The 18,472-nt window shown below is 36.3% G+C and overlaps 1 protein-coding gene across 4 annotated transcripts in view; it reads right to left on the bottom strand.

Annotated features, from left to right (window-relative positions):
• Positions 1–18,472, bottom strand: part of Gabrg2 (gamma-aminobutyric acid type A receptor subunit gamma2) — an 86,186-nt gene that overhangs the window by 20,473 nt on the left and 47,241 nt on the right. Inside the window, exon 7 of one of the 4 annotated variants that reach the window (XM_077797713.1) lies at positions 11,051–11,098. The exons of the other annotated variants lie outside the window; for them this stretch is intronic. Coding sequence (XP_077653839.1) covers positions 11,051–11,098 — 48 coding nt within the window. The remainder of the gene's footprint in view (positions 1–11,050; positions 11,099–18,472) is intronic. 4 annotated transcript variants of the gene reach the window in all.

Raw genomic sequence — 18,472 nt, 5'->3', positions numbered from 1 at the left:
TGCAGCATTTAATATTTCTGGTAATGCTTTAAGAATACACCCACTAAGGCCCACCTGTGCTTTAAGAATACACCAACGAAGGCCCATCCTACAACTGTTCACCAAGACTTGCTGTGGCATGCACTCCTCTCCGGGGTTTTCTCCTGACCTCCTCATCCTTCATGTACCTTGTGTTAAAATAGATACACTTGGCTACTGAGGTATTTCCTTAATGGATGAATCTAGTATCTTCTTCCTTTTATTCTCTATTTGGTAAGTTCTCTTGTGTTAACAAAAGAACTAATGTTAAGAAGTCGCTTTCATGGTCTCAATCTATTCTGACTTTGAGTACTCAATAGGTACCAGCCTGCTAATTCTAAGCACGGCAAATCTTGCATACAAGGCTCTTCCCTGCATTGTTGACTAATGCCAAATTTCAGGCTTGGAGGAAAAATGGTAAGAATTCAAGCTATACTCAAAATTTAATACTAATACTACCACCAATAATGATGGTATTTGAATACTATCTGTCCTAATGATGACTATATCACACAAATGGTGCCAAAATCTGGGAAGAATGATTAAAATGATATTAATTATTATAACACTAAACCCAGAAACCTTTTTTTGGAGAAAAAAGCATGGTATTAGATTTAAAAAAAAAAAAAACTTCATGTTTTCACCCTTTTAATGAACCTGGTATAACTTTGCATTTGAAGCCAGACTTGATTAATCTAACCTAGGCCCTGACATTTTCTTAAAGTAAAAGCTCCATGGAGATTGTGGAAGCTAATGTTATCAGAATACCACATTTCTGAAATGTCTTTGAAAGGAGCTGGAAAAAAAAAAAAAAGAATGTTCAAATTCAGGCAACTGCAAGCAATGGTTGCAAAAGGTCAAATAACAAAATGTTCCCTGAGATGTCAAATCACTCCTGGGGATACTCTGCAAAATTACAGGCTTAAAAACTTGGCCTTACTTGCTCTTTATTCCTAAGCACACAATTTTCAAGTCCTTCCACCTACCCAATGGAATTCTTTCTCTCAGGAAGTTTGGTGTTTTGTGATAGCCAAGGATATTTTTAAGATATCCTTGCTAAGATATTTTTTAAAATCATTGCTAATATATATATATACTTTTAAAAACTGTATTGTATGCCATACTGCAGAGTCACAAAGCTCAACTTTTCTCAATTAGGAGACTTGCTATTTTGCTGGGGGAAACACAGGACTCAAAATTAGAAGAATGAGGTTCTAATTCCTATTTGAGTCTGATTTTGTTGTGTGATTCTGGGTAAATATCACTTCTAGTTCTCTTTTTTCTCCTCTCTATAAAATGTAAAGGATTCAATTGGATGATGCATCTAGTGGAAATACTATAGAAATGTTAAATATGATTTTAGTACCTAATACTTTGTATAATATTGTTATTTAATAGTTCAAACATATTTCATGTTTCATGGATGATGCGAATACCACTAATGAGAGTTATCTAAAAGTTACTTCTAAAAATAAAGTAATAAGCCATTTGATGAAAAGTGAAAAACAGCTCTTTCTTAGTTTAAATACTCATTTATCCAAAACCTTGGGTAAGATTTGTACTGACATTTCCCACATGGAAAAATGGGGATGATAGTTGTCCTTTCCTCTTATGGAAAGGATATGTGATAACGATTAAATAAAATGATTCATGTGGAGTTTTTATAAAGGGATTGAGATATAGAAGGTGTTTATCAAAAACTACCGATTCATTATTATTCATTTTTTTATTTATCTGATGGTTTCAAATAACTGAGAGGATCTTTTGATCTTGAGAATCAAGTTGGATGTTAGAGCTATTTGTCTGGGTTTATTATTTACAGTAAGTATCTTTATATTCTTATACATCATGATGCAGGTCATTTTAGGAAGTTAAAACCTTAGTCCCATTCCTTCGTTTTCCATTTTGAAATCTAATGTTGCTATTGGTACACATCTGACCAGAAATCCTCTAGCACTGCAATATGTACTTGGGGTCAAAGACAAGAAAACCAAACTAGCCATCCTGTTCGACTGAGAAGACTCCATTCCAGACATAGAACTAGGGCCTCACCCCAGCCATGACAAAATAAGGCTGTCAGAGGGAGGCAGTGCCCATGCTTTGTGAAATGTTCACCATGAAGTCTTTGCTGTGACTTGATTGTGAAATTAAGTGACATACTCTGAAGACGGGGAACAGCATGCATCCACATGCATTTTCAGATTATACTTGGATTTCAGACCTCTAGGTCCTCTTGGTTTTCAATTTACACATCAAAGAATAAATTCTAGGGCAACCTGCTACATGGGTGGTGTGTCCTTTGCATTTTATAAAGGGCAGGGATTGGCACCAATTTTGCTCTGCCCATAGAGAAATTTTGGTGCAGAAAAAGGCTTTTGGGGAAAACTGCTCTGAAGGAAGGGTCAAGTAAACCAACGTATGTGGGCAACTGTCCTATGGCCGGCTTCTGCTGTTGCGGGATTCATACAGGGGATTATCAAAGCCCTCCAAGTCCACTGTTTTTTTTTTTGAGTTGGCACTTAATATTTTTTCACAGATGGTATTCTGTGTCTAATCAGCATCGAGAACAATGGCATAATGCTCAGCTCCTAAAATGAACTGTCTCTGGCTTCATTATATTGGGAGTTTTCATTCCCTCCATTGCTGAATTAGAATTAGAATTTGACCCTGTGGGGTCAGAGCTGAAAGACAATTTATAGAATAGGACATTTTCTTTGTATTATATGTTAGAAAGAGGAACCCTGAGAGGGAGCAGTCACTGCTCAGAGTATAAAAGTTGCACTGAAAGCCTGGTCACTCAGTCCATCCCTGAATGCTTTTGTTTGTTTTAATACTTTTATTTCAATAAATAAGCTAAGGGTTGTAAAATTTAACTACAGTTCATATATTAAAGATTGATAGGTTTTTTTCCCTCCTCTCCTTTTCCATAACTAAGTGCCTGAATAAATTTTGGAGTCAACCAATCCTTGATGTGGAATAACTGCTTTTATAACTTACAAAGGAAAAAGAAGGGAAAGCATAATAGCTCTTACTTTGAAAGAGCTCCATTATTTGTGAAGCACAAATGTTCTCAGCATAGTGACAACAACTTCCCAGTCAGCTGATCAAGAGAGACTTCTAAAAGGAGCATTTGAAGTCGGTATTGATAAATGTAAAGCCTAATTGGAATCCGTGTTTGTAAATAATAAGCAAGTTGAAGTTGCTTCCTTTCCTTCTATAAGCCATTCATTCAGGAGAAAAAAAATATCATTTCCTTTTTAGGCAGTTTCCATAGGTTGTACACTCTTAAATTTATACACATTAATATATAGTTTCTTCCTCCAACCAATTCCTAATCAATATATAGCAACCAATTGCAAGGGTATAATAATTGGGATAGTTTGTGAAAACTGACTCACTAGGTAAAGAACATCAGAGAAAAGAAAATATCTGCTGTAAGTTAAATGTTTTCCAATCGTTGCTATGAATGAGAAAACACTCTTGGCAATGTTTTAAGACATATTCTTGGAAAAAAATAAAAAGAGACAACCCATTCATTTCCTTGTGTGCTGTGTATCAGCTTCTGTGGAGAGCTGTAATCTCCCCAAGTGTCAAATTCACCAAGCATACACAGCTCATCTTTTGCAGGAAGGCAAAGAAAATTCCAATGACGTAAACATTCCCCACACACTCTATAGCTTTCTGCTGGTTGGTTTATTGTTCTTGTTAAGAAAAGACACTGATCAATAAAACCCCCTTTATTTTTAGTTCTAAAATAATTTCTTCAAACCACTGTCACTTTAAGGTAAGTAAAAGACAGACCAAATGGAAAAGAGAAAGTAGACTATTTATATGTAAAAAAAAAAAAAAGGAATCGAGAATTATCTAATTCATCTATTGGTAAAACTCAAAAGAGTTAAAATTGAACCACCAGGGTTGCACAATTACTTAGTACCAGATCTAAGATATATACAATTCCAGGAGCTTGAATCTGAATTTGCAATTTTCTCAGAGTGACATTTCATCAAAAGCATTTCATATATTTTTTGGTCCATACAACTAAACTAATAATGCAACAACGATAACCACCGACATGGTGGTTTTAATAACAACTTGATCAAATCTTTCATCTTAGAAATGAGAAAACTGAAGCCCCTTGTTTCCCATTCTGCCTCCTAGAGAATCAAAAATATTTGTGCTTCTTTGTCATAGGAAGTCAGGTGTAACATGGCAGAAGAGAAAGAGTACAGGAGAGAAAGGGGTTGGGCATTAGGGAAAATTGATTTTCCACCTGCTGAGAGCTGAGCTTAGAGAAAGCAGCACTTTGCAACACTTATGTTTCCCTCCTAGATGTCAGGAGAAGTGGAGCTAGGGCAATTTCTAACATTGTTCCTTGAAGAGCTGTGGCATCTGATTATGTAAAACAAACCCAGAGAAGGGAAGGGATGCCAGCAAAGAGTCTCGGCACACTTAGTCAACTGTCCTCTAGGGAGAGCCTGACAGTGTGTCTCCGCCTCTAGGAGGAAAAAGAACATGACTTGCTGAATGTAGGTTGAATGATCCAGAAGAGAATCTGAGATGAAATCAATACACCCGCTCACTGTGTCTCAGCCCAGGAAGAGAACAAGAGAGAGACAGTTGGAAGAGATCCTCAGCTTGGCATCAGGCCAAGCTCTGTGCTCTCCAGGCAAGGAAAGACGTTCAGGAAGATGGACTGGCAGTTGTAAGAAAAGTGGGTTTTCTCTTTTCCTGGTTAATTTAGAAGACTTAAATAAAAGTATCATAAAGGATGAATTTTATGCTTCATTCTCCCCATTCCTCCGGTCTTGTGCTTCTGGTGCCCTCTGTCCCATGAAGCAGAAGTTTCCTTTCCATCTCCTACCCAGTTTCACACAGGGCATCTGCCAGACCAGTTTGCTGTGAGCAACGCGCTGCTCTCGTCATGGCGACACCACCAGTCTGGCTTTGCACCCTCACTCTGGTTCTTGTCAAGTGTTCTAAGTCACTTACTGGCTTGGAATGCCAGATTCTTTGTATCTACACTCAGCTGCCTTCTATGTCACATGTCCTCCCTTCTGGGAAGGAAAGATGCATGGCAGAAAGTGTCTAATGATTGATTTTCCTAATTAGTTGTGGTTTAGAGAGGATTTCTAAAGGTAATGCTTTCAACTCAGCAGAGGAGATCTTGAATAGTGGGTTTTTTGGTATCACAGTACCTAACAGAAATATATTTGGGAGCCCCCGAATAACACAAAAAATTACACTTTAATCCACCCCTAAGGCCAAATCTCACTATTGCTCATATCTGGAAATGTGAACTTTCAGCTGTGGTTGGATTACATCATAATGACACTTTTTAAGTTTATGATCTTATCAAAATCTGAATTAGTGATTCCCTAAAGCAAATCATAAAGATGAGTAAATGGAGAACAGACCAAACCCAATATGAACCTCAAATAATCTTAATATTTTTTTTTCTTGCAAAGTTTAAATTTGGGGGAGGAGATCCATTTACTCCAAATATCTACAGTACAGGCAAAAGTGAAGAGATGACTTTCATGCTTAACAAGAAAACAAAATGACATGCCTTCATATTCAACACACAAAAGTTTCCAGGTACAAAGATTTGATAACTTTGCTTAAAAAAATCCTTCACAAAATTAACAAGATTTAGGAAAGGATGCTCTCTCAATCTTCATTACTTATGTCTGTCTATTGGATTTGTTTCTTCTCTTTCTTTGCATCCTTTAAGAGGAGCACTGGTGAATTCTAATGATGATAGGTGTACAGAGGTTGTGGAGCCTCTGGAAATTACCTCTGGAATTTTTTTGTAATTGTGAATTTTAAAATTTTCAAGCAAATCAGTTACTTCTGGTAACCAAACGGATTTATATCAACGAATGCTTATTGATCATTGCTCCCAGAGGTGGAAATTGGAGAGACAAGAGTAAACAAGAAAGTTTCAGCTCGTCATTCAAGTACAGTGAGAGACTTCAGGGAAACAGGCAATTCAAAGTGCTGTTATTAAGTGTGAAAGAGGAGAAATAAAGGGAGCCTAGGAGAGAACATTCTCAGAAGTTTCTGCCTCTCCATTGAACGACAAAGGACAAATAGGAGCTGTCACATGAAGAATGTTGGGAAAACCCTCTGTACAGAGTAAGCCTGGTAGTTCTAGTGGTTGTAATGTTGAGAGTCAGCACTGGTGAAAGAGAAGGTAGAGAAAGATGAGCTGGGAGAAGCTATGGTGTTAGGCTAAGGTGCTTGGAATTAGTCCTGAGAGCAATGTGGAACATTTCTAAAGCTCTCTGCAGGAATTATCAGGAGTGACTAGGGAAATGTCATTCCAGGCTGCAGATGAAGTCACAGATAACTGTGCTCATAAATACTCAAACCAATTTCACTACACTAGCTACTTTGAGTCTACCTTGTCTAACCTCAATCTAACCAGGTCACTACTGCCTCAGTTTTTGAACATTTCAGCTCATGGCTCACTATTACACACTCTAGGGTCTCTTTTGTATTCTTAGAATGTTTAAAGATCACTGTTTGATTTATGGAACTCTGTCCTTTAAGTTCCTTGAATTCCTCTGGTATGATAGTACAATGATCTTGTCTTAACACAGTTTTGTTCACCCACTTGAATGGCATGACTAACAGTTTTATTTTTTAATTAACAATTGTGACTTTTCCATAATCTCTGTCTTTGAATCTAGTTATTATGTGTCAAATATCTCTTATTTATTTCTAAATAACTCCTTCTGGTACTCTGGCCTGCAAAATCTTTTCATTTTACGGAAACTTAGAATCCATTGATTGCATAAACTCTTTATTCTCCTTCATCTCCTCAGGGTACTTTTCCACCTTAACGCCGTGTAAATTGGATACACAGTTCCATACATCTTAGCTCATGTTCATCTCTGTCTTGCAATCCATGATGACACAGTCACCCACAGAGGTTTTTCATACATCAACAGACAGTTTTCCCTAGACTAATAACTTCCAGTTGTGCTACCTATGGGGATGCTCACCATTGCATTTTAAGTATTTTCCTTAAAAAATCAAATCCAGTTCTAGAAAGGATTATGAAGACAGACAGTCTTCTGTTAAAACCCGAAGTGCCAAGTACTGTTTTTTTTCTTCTGTATTATTTATTTAATCAAAATAAACTTCAAGATACTTATTATTTTATTAATTTTACAGATGAAGAAATTTCCATTTATAATGAGTAACATGAATGACACACTAAATTGGTAAATTATGGGTTTGTCATTTATTTCAACTACTGAGCCCATCTGTGCTATTCCCACGCTCATCTGAAGAATCACAGCCGTTTAGAAGTTAATGACTCTAAGATAACAAACTACTTGTCTTTACTTAGGTGATTCCCCTGGAGACCTGTGAGATTCCACAGGATTATTTGACCAAGGGGACACCACACCTTCATGAGTGTCTTACTAACTTCAGTCAGATGTTTTACTCTGAGCAACTACTATAATCACACATTTATTTTTACATGCCTTCCATTTTTTATAAGAGAATAGGAGTTTCCTTAGCATTTATTGCTATCTCTGGTTTAATTTCCTAAAAAACAGTTAATTCAATATATTTTTTTTTTCAGGAGCTGTTCCAAGACTGCTGCTTGGAAAGCCCAGGTGGCAAACATTAACAATAAGGAAGGTAGTGCTAAATGCTCCAGGGGACCAAAGAGCATATCAAATATAATAAAGGAGACTTCAAATGACACCTCTGGAAATAGGAATGCAGAAGGCATCACACAATGGCATGGGGGAAGAAACTTGTTTAGGTAAGTTCACTCAAGGGGAACTTAAAAGACCAGCTTTTCTTAATATCAGAGGAAGAAGCACTTCTCAAAATTTTATTATGCCTGAGAATCATCTCAAGAGTCTTGTAGTATTAAATACTGATTCCAAGGTCACATCTCTAAATATTCTAATATTCAAGCATTGGGGTGGGGCCTGGAAATCTGTATTTGGAGTTCATGGCAGGAGGATCTGAGGCTACTGTTTCATGAAGTCCTCTGAGTTCTGCGTGATGGAATTGTTGCCCTGTATTTTAACACTTATGAACACATTATAGTACTTGTCAAAAGTAAGGCTAAATAATTATTTCAAGTTAAAAATTCACTTTAGTTAAAGTTATTTTTAACTTTCCTAAAAGTTCTGGAATTCTTAAGTACAACATCCACATCTAAATTTGGATTTTAATATATATTTGGTTGTTGAATTAAGGAATGGTATGTTTTTTTTTTCCGCACTAGTATCACTCTTTATTATTTTCTCTTGCTTCTATATGGTTCTCATTTCAAATTTTATCCATAGTCAAAATCAAAAGATATATGCCCAAGTAAATTCTAAACCGGGCACTAGTAACCATTTCCAGTATTTATTGCAAAGAGGATTGCCATTAAGTGCAACCAGGTAAGAGAATAAAGTTTTAGGTGCAAGTCTTCCAGGCACTGAATCAATATCCTAGTTGCTGATCCCCAGTTATTTTTACCCCTAAATTACTCCCTAATTTATAAGGTACCATGATTGGATGTGACTGGGCTTGGCAATAAATTTCCTGAGTTGCATTGAATTTTTTTTCATAATAGCCATGTTAACCCATGGTACAATTGCTAAGTGTGGCTGAAAACTAGTAAATTTTTAGTGATATCAAATGCTAAGCCTTAATTTTTTCTCCTTCCTATTTGAGAAAGACCTCATTTTGAAAAGGACTGAAAGCCATAGTGTTGTCCCTGCTAGTTTTTCCTAAAATCCAAGGACACTAGATGCCAACATTGGCATCCACAAGAGATGCTGGGCAGAAAGAATATTCTTCTTTTATATGACCTGCAGAATTGAGCCAGAAAGATTACCAGTCAGGATATTTAGCCCATATTTCAGTCAACTATGAGATTTAATGGAACAAGGAGAGAACCTGGCTCTTTTGTCTATAATCACAATTTCTTTCTCTTTCCTGAGTTGACTTCCCACCCCTTACCACTAAGGAGTGGTAAGGGCATGGGGAACAATTTTGACAGCTTACTCACTCATGGATCGCTTCCTACTCTAGCAGACTCCTGCTGAGTGATTTTCATGAGGAAGATTCACAACTACCCAGGGTACTTGCAAGTTCACAAAGAGGTTAGAAAGAGGATTTTTGATCATAGGGAGCTGAGGCAGGCCATTATTTTTAAGTGTCTGATCCTTATATTATGTAACCACAAGATGAGCATGATATAGAAGGATAAATAAGTAGTCTTTCCTAAAATATATTATTGCAACAACTGAGGTTCTCAGGAAATTTGAAATGTTACCTGGATGAACATTTAATAGCTTTTCAAATGTGTATTAAGAAAAATATACGCTTCCACTTTGAACCTGAACCCAAGGATTTATTCTTAGGAATCTTAACAGCAAAACCAAAGTGCTGGCACTCATCTAGATACTCTTTCAATAATCCTTATTTGATATTTATACAATTCTATGAGAGTGTATGAATTGTCCCTCCTTACTTCATTTGAAGAAACTGAGGCATGTAAAGGATTGCTAACTTGCTTAAAGTCAGTGGTGGATGGCTCCAGGAAGTTTGGCTCCAGATTCTACACTTTTTCACTCCGCAACATCACATTGTATTGTGGTAGCTCCTTGTTTGTTAAAAAAAAAAGTTTATATAAAAATATTTAATATTTCTATAAAATATTTAAATAATAGTATAGACGTCATTATACTGTAATGAGAGTGAAGAACTAAGATTTTGGTTAAAAGTATATTACCAATATGTTTGGTTTGGGTTTGGTTTGCTTGATTCTTACAGGTACAATTTTGTAGCATTGGTCTAATTCTTACTAGGATACAGAACCTATGAATTGCATTTAAGTATTCAAATTCCTCCTGAAGTTTATCCAATGGAACTTTCTTTTATCTCTGAGTAACTCCAAATTACTTCAAGTTCTATGAGTATATATATTTTTTCAGATTTAAAAAAAGCCTGCATATCAGTGTGTGTATGTGGTGTGTGTGTGTGTGTGTGTGTGTGTGTGTGTGTGTGTGTGTCTGTGTGCATGTACCTAGTAGAATCAACAAAATATTTTAAACTACAAATTAGGGAAATACGAAACAATATGTATAGAGAAGATAATGCTAAGTGAAGTTAGCCAATCCCCCCAAACCAAATGCTGATTGTTCTCTTTGATATAAGGAGGTTGATTCATCATGAGATAGGGAGCATGGGAGGAATAGAGGAACTCTAGATAGGGCAGAGGGGTTGGAGGGGAAGGGAAGGGGCAAGGGGTTAGAAATGATGGTAGAATGTGATGATCATTATTATCCAAAGTACATGTATGAAGACATGAATTGGTGTGAATATACTTTGTATACAACCAGAGGTATGAAAAATTATGCTCTCTATATGTAAAGAATTGTAATGAATTTGGTTGTCATATATAAATAAAAAATAAAAAGAAATAATATGTATTATACTTACTCACTTATACAGATTCCCTTTATGCTTCTTTATGTAATTTAAAGAACTTGTAAATTCTGACTTTTGCCTTCAGTGATACTAAAATATTGCTAGAGAACTAATTTATTAGAGAACTAATTTATCCATGCAAGCAGTATAAATGATCCCATAGTTTTATAGTACTTTGCAATTATAAAGTTATTTTATATATTTTAATCTCATTTAATTATTCAAAGATCCTATGTGGTTGGCTAAATAGAATGTTTTGATACTTATTTATAGGCTTGGAAACTGAGACTCAAAAAATCTAGAAATTGGCTCAAGCTTATGGAGTTTGCAGGGATAATACAAGGAGGTAACTTAGCTAACTCTTCATCTAGAATTCTCCCAAATCCATTATATGTGTTAGAAAGATGCATTGCTCAAGCAAAATCACAGTGATGGAGTACCTATTGCAACTTCTTATATTTCCGTTGAATGGAGAATCCAAGTGGGTAGAACCTCTTGTTTAGACATACTATTGCAATTCTAGAGCAACGATCTCAAAATCCTCAGCACCACATACCAACAAAGATGTTGTGTCCGCCGAGAACTAAAAAATAAATATTAAAAATTATCTCTCTCTCTCTCTCCTCTCTCACTCTCTCTTAAAAAAAAAAAAACTGTGATCTGTTATCTCAGGCTTCATAAAGAACTCCCAAAGGACTGAGATTGAATGGAAAGTTGGGTTAGAGTATCACATAACTGTCACATCTAGAGTCGGGTCATATTTGTTTAGATGCAAAGCTCATGCCTGGTAATTCCGTGGGCCTCAAATTGAAAGCAAAAGACAGGGAAGACAAGTGAAGCCATTCAATATCAGCTGGCACAGTTATGGAAACACCTCTTTTGCTACTGTGTGATGTTTGAGCAAAGATCCCCAAGAGAGCTCCATTTAGCAGAGTGCTGGCTGGACACCTTTCTCTGGGGATCCACAGTGGGAGGCACCAGACATTCCAGGCAGGGATGTGAGAATCCCAGCTGTCAGGTAGAGGGGTGGGTGGGAGTCCCAACTTGCTAAAATGAGCCGTTGGAACCATCACAATTAAGAACTACAATAGCTCTCAAACAAGATAATGATTGTTCCGATACCTTCAAATTATATATCACCACATATGAGGGTATTTTAAGAATATAAGGTATTTTTAGGATAATGATTTCCTCATTCAGAAAGGTAAAAGTGAGAATGACATGCTTTTGAAGCACATGTGTATTGATTTTTTTCTGGTAGAGTAAAAAATATGAATTTTTCATATATGATGTTTTATAGGCATATCTTATAAAGGTCTATGTAAAAAAATTTTGAAAACGAAGTTAGATACAGCTCATTATTATTCTGCTGGCTTGTGATCTGGTCAAGGGAAATTTATCTTCATGAAACCTATTAGTGCTGTTTGGAGCATAGTAGGCATTGAATGAATAACCAATGAACTGGACTAAATTGACTCAGAGTAAGGAGCGAAATAGAACTTTTTGGCCACTTACTGATGGCCCGTCAGTGTTCCACAGGTGTGCAGTCTCCACATCTGAACTGAGTCTGAATCCACTTGCTAGCCATGTAGCCTTAGGGCAGTTTCTTCTCCTTTCTTAATCTCAGTCTTTCTGTTTATACACTGACTATATTAAAACCCACATGGAGTAATTGAGAGAACCAGGAACTAAAACTAGGACTTAGTTATTATTTCATCAGTGAAAGAAAACATTCCTTTTTGGATTTTTTTTAAAACTTTTCCCCCAAAGTGTGGTATATTTCCTTTAGGGCAATGAAAATTCTGTACCCGTTAAGAATGAAGAACCCACCTTCCTATCTGATGTGATTTAAATGGGTTCACCCACAGGTTCACAGGAATCCCTGGTCTGTGTCAAGGCTCTGAATGTTCCCTGACTTGGTGAATTTCCACAGTAAAGAAGACTTTAAGAAATCAGGACAGTGGCTCATTCAGGTGCCTGTCAGATGATCTCTAAAATGTTCTTTTCATCAGTTAACATGGGGTGAGGAAACACAAGTAAGAAACGAAGTGGCCCTATTGATAGCCTTTGGCAAACTCTAGGGGCTGTTTGGCAAGTGCCCTTTGATACTTTGATCTGAATTTACAATGCTTTCTACAGTACATTTTTTAGTGCCAGAATTATTTTTCTCTTCCATCTCATCCCTTATCCCTATGTATACCCTTTGACCAGAGGCATTCTCACAAGAATGTTTAAGAACATGGGATTTGTGGCACCTTGAATCTCATTTAAAAGTCCCCATTCGTCTTATTAGTTATTCAATATCCTTGAGTTATAGTTTTCTTATCTCTAAAAAGAGGATAATCATCATAATTACTTTGGGGTTTTAAAGGGATTAAAAGAGATACATTTTATGAATTGCCTTAGACAGTTTGCTGCCTATGTATTATCAATAAATAAAACATGTTATTAATTATTACAATATTGGGGAAATATGAATCCAGGAAATAAACAATTATTCTGGGAGAAATATTTAACCAGGTTATCAGTTTGCAAGAAAAAAATGCGCCCTGTATCTCCCAGGCTCAGTCAGAATACAGACTAGCACTAATGCCGAGTTTTGTAATTTTTCTTGCATCCCACTTAGAGGCAGAAAAAGCATTGATTGTCTTGCAGTGAAAGGATTATTCTTTTCAGACATGTTTCTGAGTCTCTATGTGAGGTCTAATATCAAATTGCTTTCCAGCCTGCATTCTCCATCTGACAGTTTAAGTTTCAATGCCCAAGAGTTAAAGGACTGCATTTGACCTGGCCCAGCTCTTTCTCACACTCCTGGGGACTTCAAACATTTCCGAGACTAGAGGTCCTTTATTGGCTTTAGGAAGAAACACATTAATCCTAGGGGCCGTGCACATTCCACCTTCCCCTGTCTTTCTCCAAGTGTCATTCCCTTCATCCTTTCTCACCCACGTCTAGTCTTGATCTTTTCTTAGCAGTATGCCCCCTGGAATGGCAGAAAAACTCAGAATTTTGCCTTTTGTGTTGCTTTAATGATATCCTTGGTTGTTATGGATTATAATCCTCCCTAAATCCTGATGACAAAATCTGAGCTCAGGACCCCAGGAGTAAGAGACAGGGACTTGAGTCACTCAGCCTCAGTTCTTGCATTATGACAAGTGATTCATTATTTCCTGTCTCAGTTTCCATATTGGCACAAATGCCTATCTTTAGTCATAACTATGAAGCATGAATTAAGAATATCAGACCTACAGGCCTTAGAGATAATTATTACAGCAAAGGTAATGATGATGCTGAGCATATGTGCTGCATTTATAAGATGTTATAACATTTTCACATCCATTATCTCATTTGATTCTCTCCACACATCTCTGAGAAAGAAGCCTGCTAATGTCACACACACTTTACTGATGAGAGGCTGAAGCACAAAGAGATAAAGGGATTTACCAAGGTGACACAATACACTAAAGGCAGCCTAGGAATGGAACCTGAGATTAGAGATCTGACTCGAGTTTTCTTTCCTCTATGATATTCCAACTAATAATTAATAACTACAAACACCACAAAAATTCTAAGCCCTTTGTAACTTATCCTTCATAAAGCATTCAGTGTCAGAATCTTCCAGCAAATGAAGAAATAGGTCATGTTCTTAACGCAATCATTTTTCCTCTTTTAATTTTTATTGTTCTTTGTTCTGCTTTTCCTCAGCATTGGAGGCAAGAGAGAGGATGTGCCAAAGTAAACTTTTAAGTTCTAGAACTTACTAGGAAGGATTGAGAGAGGTCTGTTAGAATGAGATCTGGAAACCAGTTTTTATCTGCTGCATTTCCTGGGAAGCTCTCTGGCAGAAGTTATGCAAGCTGCTTTACTTTCCCATAGTTAAAAAAAAATCTTTAATATGAAAAATGAAGGAACTTGACTCTGGAAGTCTAGGTTTTCATTCATATGCACACTTTTGTTTATTATATGACTATGGCATAGAGTATTGTTAATAACCTGGGATGGAAAATAATAAATTCTGACAGGAAATGAGTGTGTGTGTGTGTGTGTGTGTGTGTGTGTGTGTGTGTGAGCTTGCGCACGGGCACACTCACACATGCACATGCCTATGTTTGACAGCTAAAGCCAGTGACAGTAAATATACAAGTCAATGTAATATCACTCTCCCACATCCTCAGGCACTTTTCTTCCAGAGATACTTTATAGGAGAGCTATTAAAAGATTGTTCCCATATCCATCTTGTCTTTCCATGTAGTCTAAATGCAAGGTTAGAAAGCAAACGGGATCCCACTACTGCATCAATCCTTAGCTTCTCCAAACTTTCAATAAAGTATAAATCTTTTTTTTTTCTTTTTTGGAGACATTCTATATGACTGGAATTTTCCAGCAATGTTTACACATACACATTTTTATTTCAGTGATTATATTAAGGGAAATATAATTATATTATGATGATATTGTCACCTGTTTTTCAAAGCTATTCATAATCTCCTATGCATTTAAGACATCTACCTTAGTGAAGACTCACAGCAACTCTGACAGGGTCATTGTAATTTTTCCACTTTACAGGTAAGCAGACTGAGTGCCGAGATATTATATGACTTGCCCTGATACATGTATGATATATATATTAAAAAGCTCAACTAGGACTTAAAGCCAGTTCTTCTCTCCCCTAGCCCAATATTCTTTCCTTTCAAGTTTTGATAAAAAAGTTAAATTTTGGTAATATAGCACCCACATAATTATACCCAGACTGTTCTTTGAGTCATAGGTAACAATTCAGTTCAAGAGAAGCATCTTAGCTACCCTCGATCAAGACACTTCTGTTCATACCTCATTGTTATCTTTGTAAAATGACAAGAACATATGAAGTTAGTCAGTTATCAGAACTATGAACTCTAAAGTTATTGCAGGTTTACATAATTTTAGTAAAATGACTGGAATAACTCATTTGCTGTACTTGAGTTAATAATACGTACTGTGTTGATACAGCATGCAGTTTGTATGAAGTGTCTTGAAATCATCTATTTTTGTTATGTATGATAAACATATATGTGTACACACACACAAACACACACACACACACACAGAGGAACCCCTGTTCATATATGAAGAATTTTTCCTTAATAAATCTACTATATTAAATCTCCACTACCTACAAAGAGAACCAACACAAAATGCTGGGGACCCTTCTCAGACTGTGAGTTTAGTCCATGGCTCTGGCACTTAACAGCTGTGTGATAATGAAAATAAAATGGAGTTCTGCCTTCTAAAGTCGTTGCAGGTTTTTGTGAAGTACTTCCCATTCTGTATTTCACACATACAATGCCCAAACAAACTTGGCATTAGTATCTGCACTGGCAGGTACTTCTCACCATATTACCACAATGTGTAATGGGGTTACACTAGCAGGTTTTTAGGACCAAAATATGGCTTAGAACTTATTTATTGTTAGCCAGTAAATGGAAATTTCTTTTTATACTAATTTTGTCTAACCTAATGGCCATGGAACAATTGTTTGGAGCCCCAAATTGTTGCTGATTCATTCCAGTCCTGCTAATAACCAGTCACACGGCAATGTTTTAAATTATTAGTAGTGTTATAATTTATGAGTTTTGTCTATAAACAGAGGAGCATAATTAATTTTAAAAGTGTTTCATAGAGGAAAAGGTTAAATAGAACCTCCCTTTAAGATTAAATGCAAGAAAGTAATTTTACTTGAAGCTACTCTATTTAATGTTTCCTTCTTACTCAGGACTATTAAAGACAGTAAATATGTTTTCATGCAAAAATAACAACAATCAAAACAGCCTAACCTTTTCATTATTTTGTGACCATTCTTTATTAAATCATATTTAATTATTTCCTGCTACTAACAAGAAGATGATTCTGGGTTATTGTTTCTTAGAAATTACCACAGACTAATATCTGTGAAATTGAATTTAGTATAGTACAATATTTATGAACTTGTTTTCATTGTAATTAATAAAGTTGTCTCTGAAGTACAGCAAGAGAAAACCTGCCCATGTTTATAAGGTGGGACATTTCACATCACCCTACAATCATTTTTGTGTTAATATTGTATCTTTTCACTTGTTGCTTCTGAAAACAATTTTACAAAAATAAGAAATCAGTAGCTGCAGTTCATTGACAAGGCGAAGTAGGCTTGACCTGTCTCTTCCAAAGGATGGTTCCCAGGCTGAGAAACAATTTCATATCTGGACTGTATTTTCTCTGTGAGTATGTGATCCTTTTCTTTTTTCTAGGGTAACTTATCCTGGCATGTGATCAACAGCTTTGAAGACCAACAGAAACTGGAGTTATGAACCACCATCCAAAGGCTTTGATCTTCCCCATGGAGTAAAGAATTTCTTTTACCATGGTAATACCAGATCAGAGGGCACAGTGTCCTGCATGTACCACTGCTCCTAAAGAAGACTTCCTGGGAGCCAATGACCAGGTCCTCTGATTTCCTTTTCCTTCTTACATGGCCAGGGCAGGAGGTCATTTATAGCACTAAGGATTATACTAATGCAATTTGGGGTTACATTTTTGTAGTTCAAATATTTCTGCCCTTTTTTTCTCAATATCATCTCTACTGGACCTTTCTTGGTGGTCCTCTGTGCAAACAGAGTAGCATGCTACTCATCCTATGAACATGAATCAGGCTTGCCATTTGATTCAGCCAGTAGAATATAAACCAAAATGAATAATGTCTACCAAATGCAGACTTTAAAAATAATTTTTCTTTATATTCTTTCTCCTTTAGATGATGAGAATGCTGCATCAACAAATTACGAAGCATAGGAAGAAGAGCAACATAAATTTGTTGTTTTTTAAGGCACTACAAATTTGAATGTAATTTGATATCATGGTATAGTCCTGCTTCAATTGATCAGTAAAATTAATTCTACCATACTTACAAATGAATAGTTTTAAATAAATAGATGATAGAAAATAGATAATTATAGAGATATTGAGATATGCTGAAATTATAACAGGAAAAATGCACAATAGATAAAATGACGGGAACAAGGGCACATTTTTCTGAGAACAAATTCAGAAACAACCTTGGCTTTTGAATCATCACTGGATTTAAATCAGAATGTCAGTAAGAAAACATGAGTGTCTCTTTAGTCATGTACTACATGATCTTAGACAAGGTCCTCAATCCTCTCTGGATATTTTTCTACAAGTTTGGTGGTACCTGATAATCTCACCTGGAAAATGAGTATTGCATTATAGAATGACTATGAAAAGTGCATGAAATGAGGGATATAAAGGGCTAATAAATACTAACACTGTTGTTATTATGATTACTCTTATTATAGAAGTGGTACTGCCATGAATTTTTGAATGGACTTCTTATTTGCAGAACTATTTGGCATCCAGCCAAATTTACACACTTAAGTTATTAAAATATCAAGCAAATAAAGGAAGGTCATTCCATGTGCTTTTGATTGCAGGTATTCTTTCTGTCTGAACATACTGAGTGACTGTCCTTTCTTCACTCTGAAAGTCTTGTTATAGCCACTGGCCTACCTTCACTTCCACCCAATTTCTCACTCACTCTAAATTCAATTGGCAGCCCCCTCCCTCCTCCCACCCACAGTGGACCCACAGTGCTCATGCCAAATTCTCAATCAGACCTTAACTGACTTACCAGTCCTCTCTGTGGCAATGCCCCCACCCACCACATGCCACTGAAGAGCTTTGAACTTGGGGGGAGAAGAGACTTGACCTCAAGTCCTAGCTGAGCGTTTTACAATACATACATATTAGGGCAGGTTATTTAACAAATACCTCTGTTAATTTCTGACAAAATAAGACAACATGAGTACATTTCTATTAGAGACTCTTGGGAACATAGAAAATAGAACAGAGAAAATCTCAATATCCAACAGAGTTTGCTAGATAACAGAGATGCTAAATATAAGTTACTACAGTCCATTGTTTTAAGAGTAAAAGGGTCCTTCCAAATCAGTCTAGTCTGACTTTTTTT

Source organism: Urocitellus parryii, chromosome 1 (assembly GCF_045843805.1).
Source record: "Urocitellus parryii isolate mUroPar1 chromosome 1, mUroPar1.hap1, whole genome shotgun sequence".
Lineage (NCBI taxonomy): Eukaryota > Metazoa > Chordata > Mammalia > Rodentia > Sciuridae > Urocitellus > Urocitellus parryii.
The sequence above is the reverse complement of the archived record's forward strand: the minus strand, read 5'-3'. Positions and strand labels throughout refer to the sequence as shown.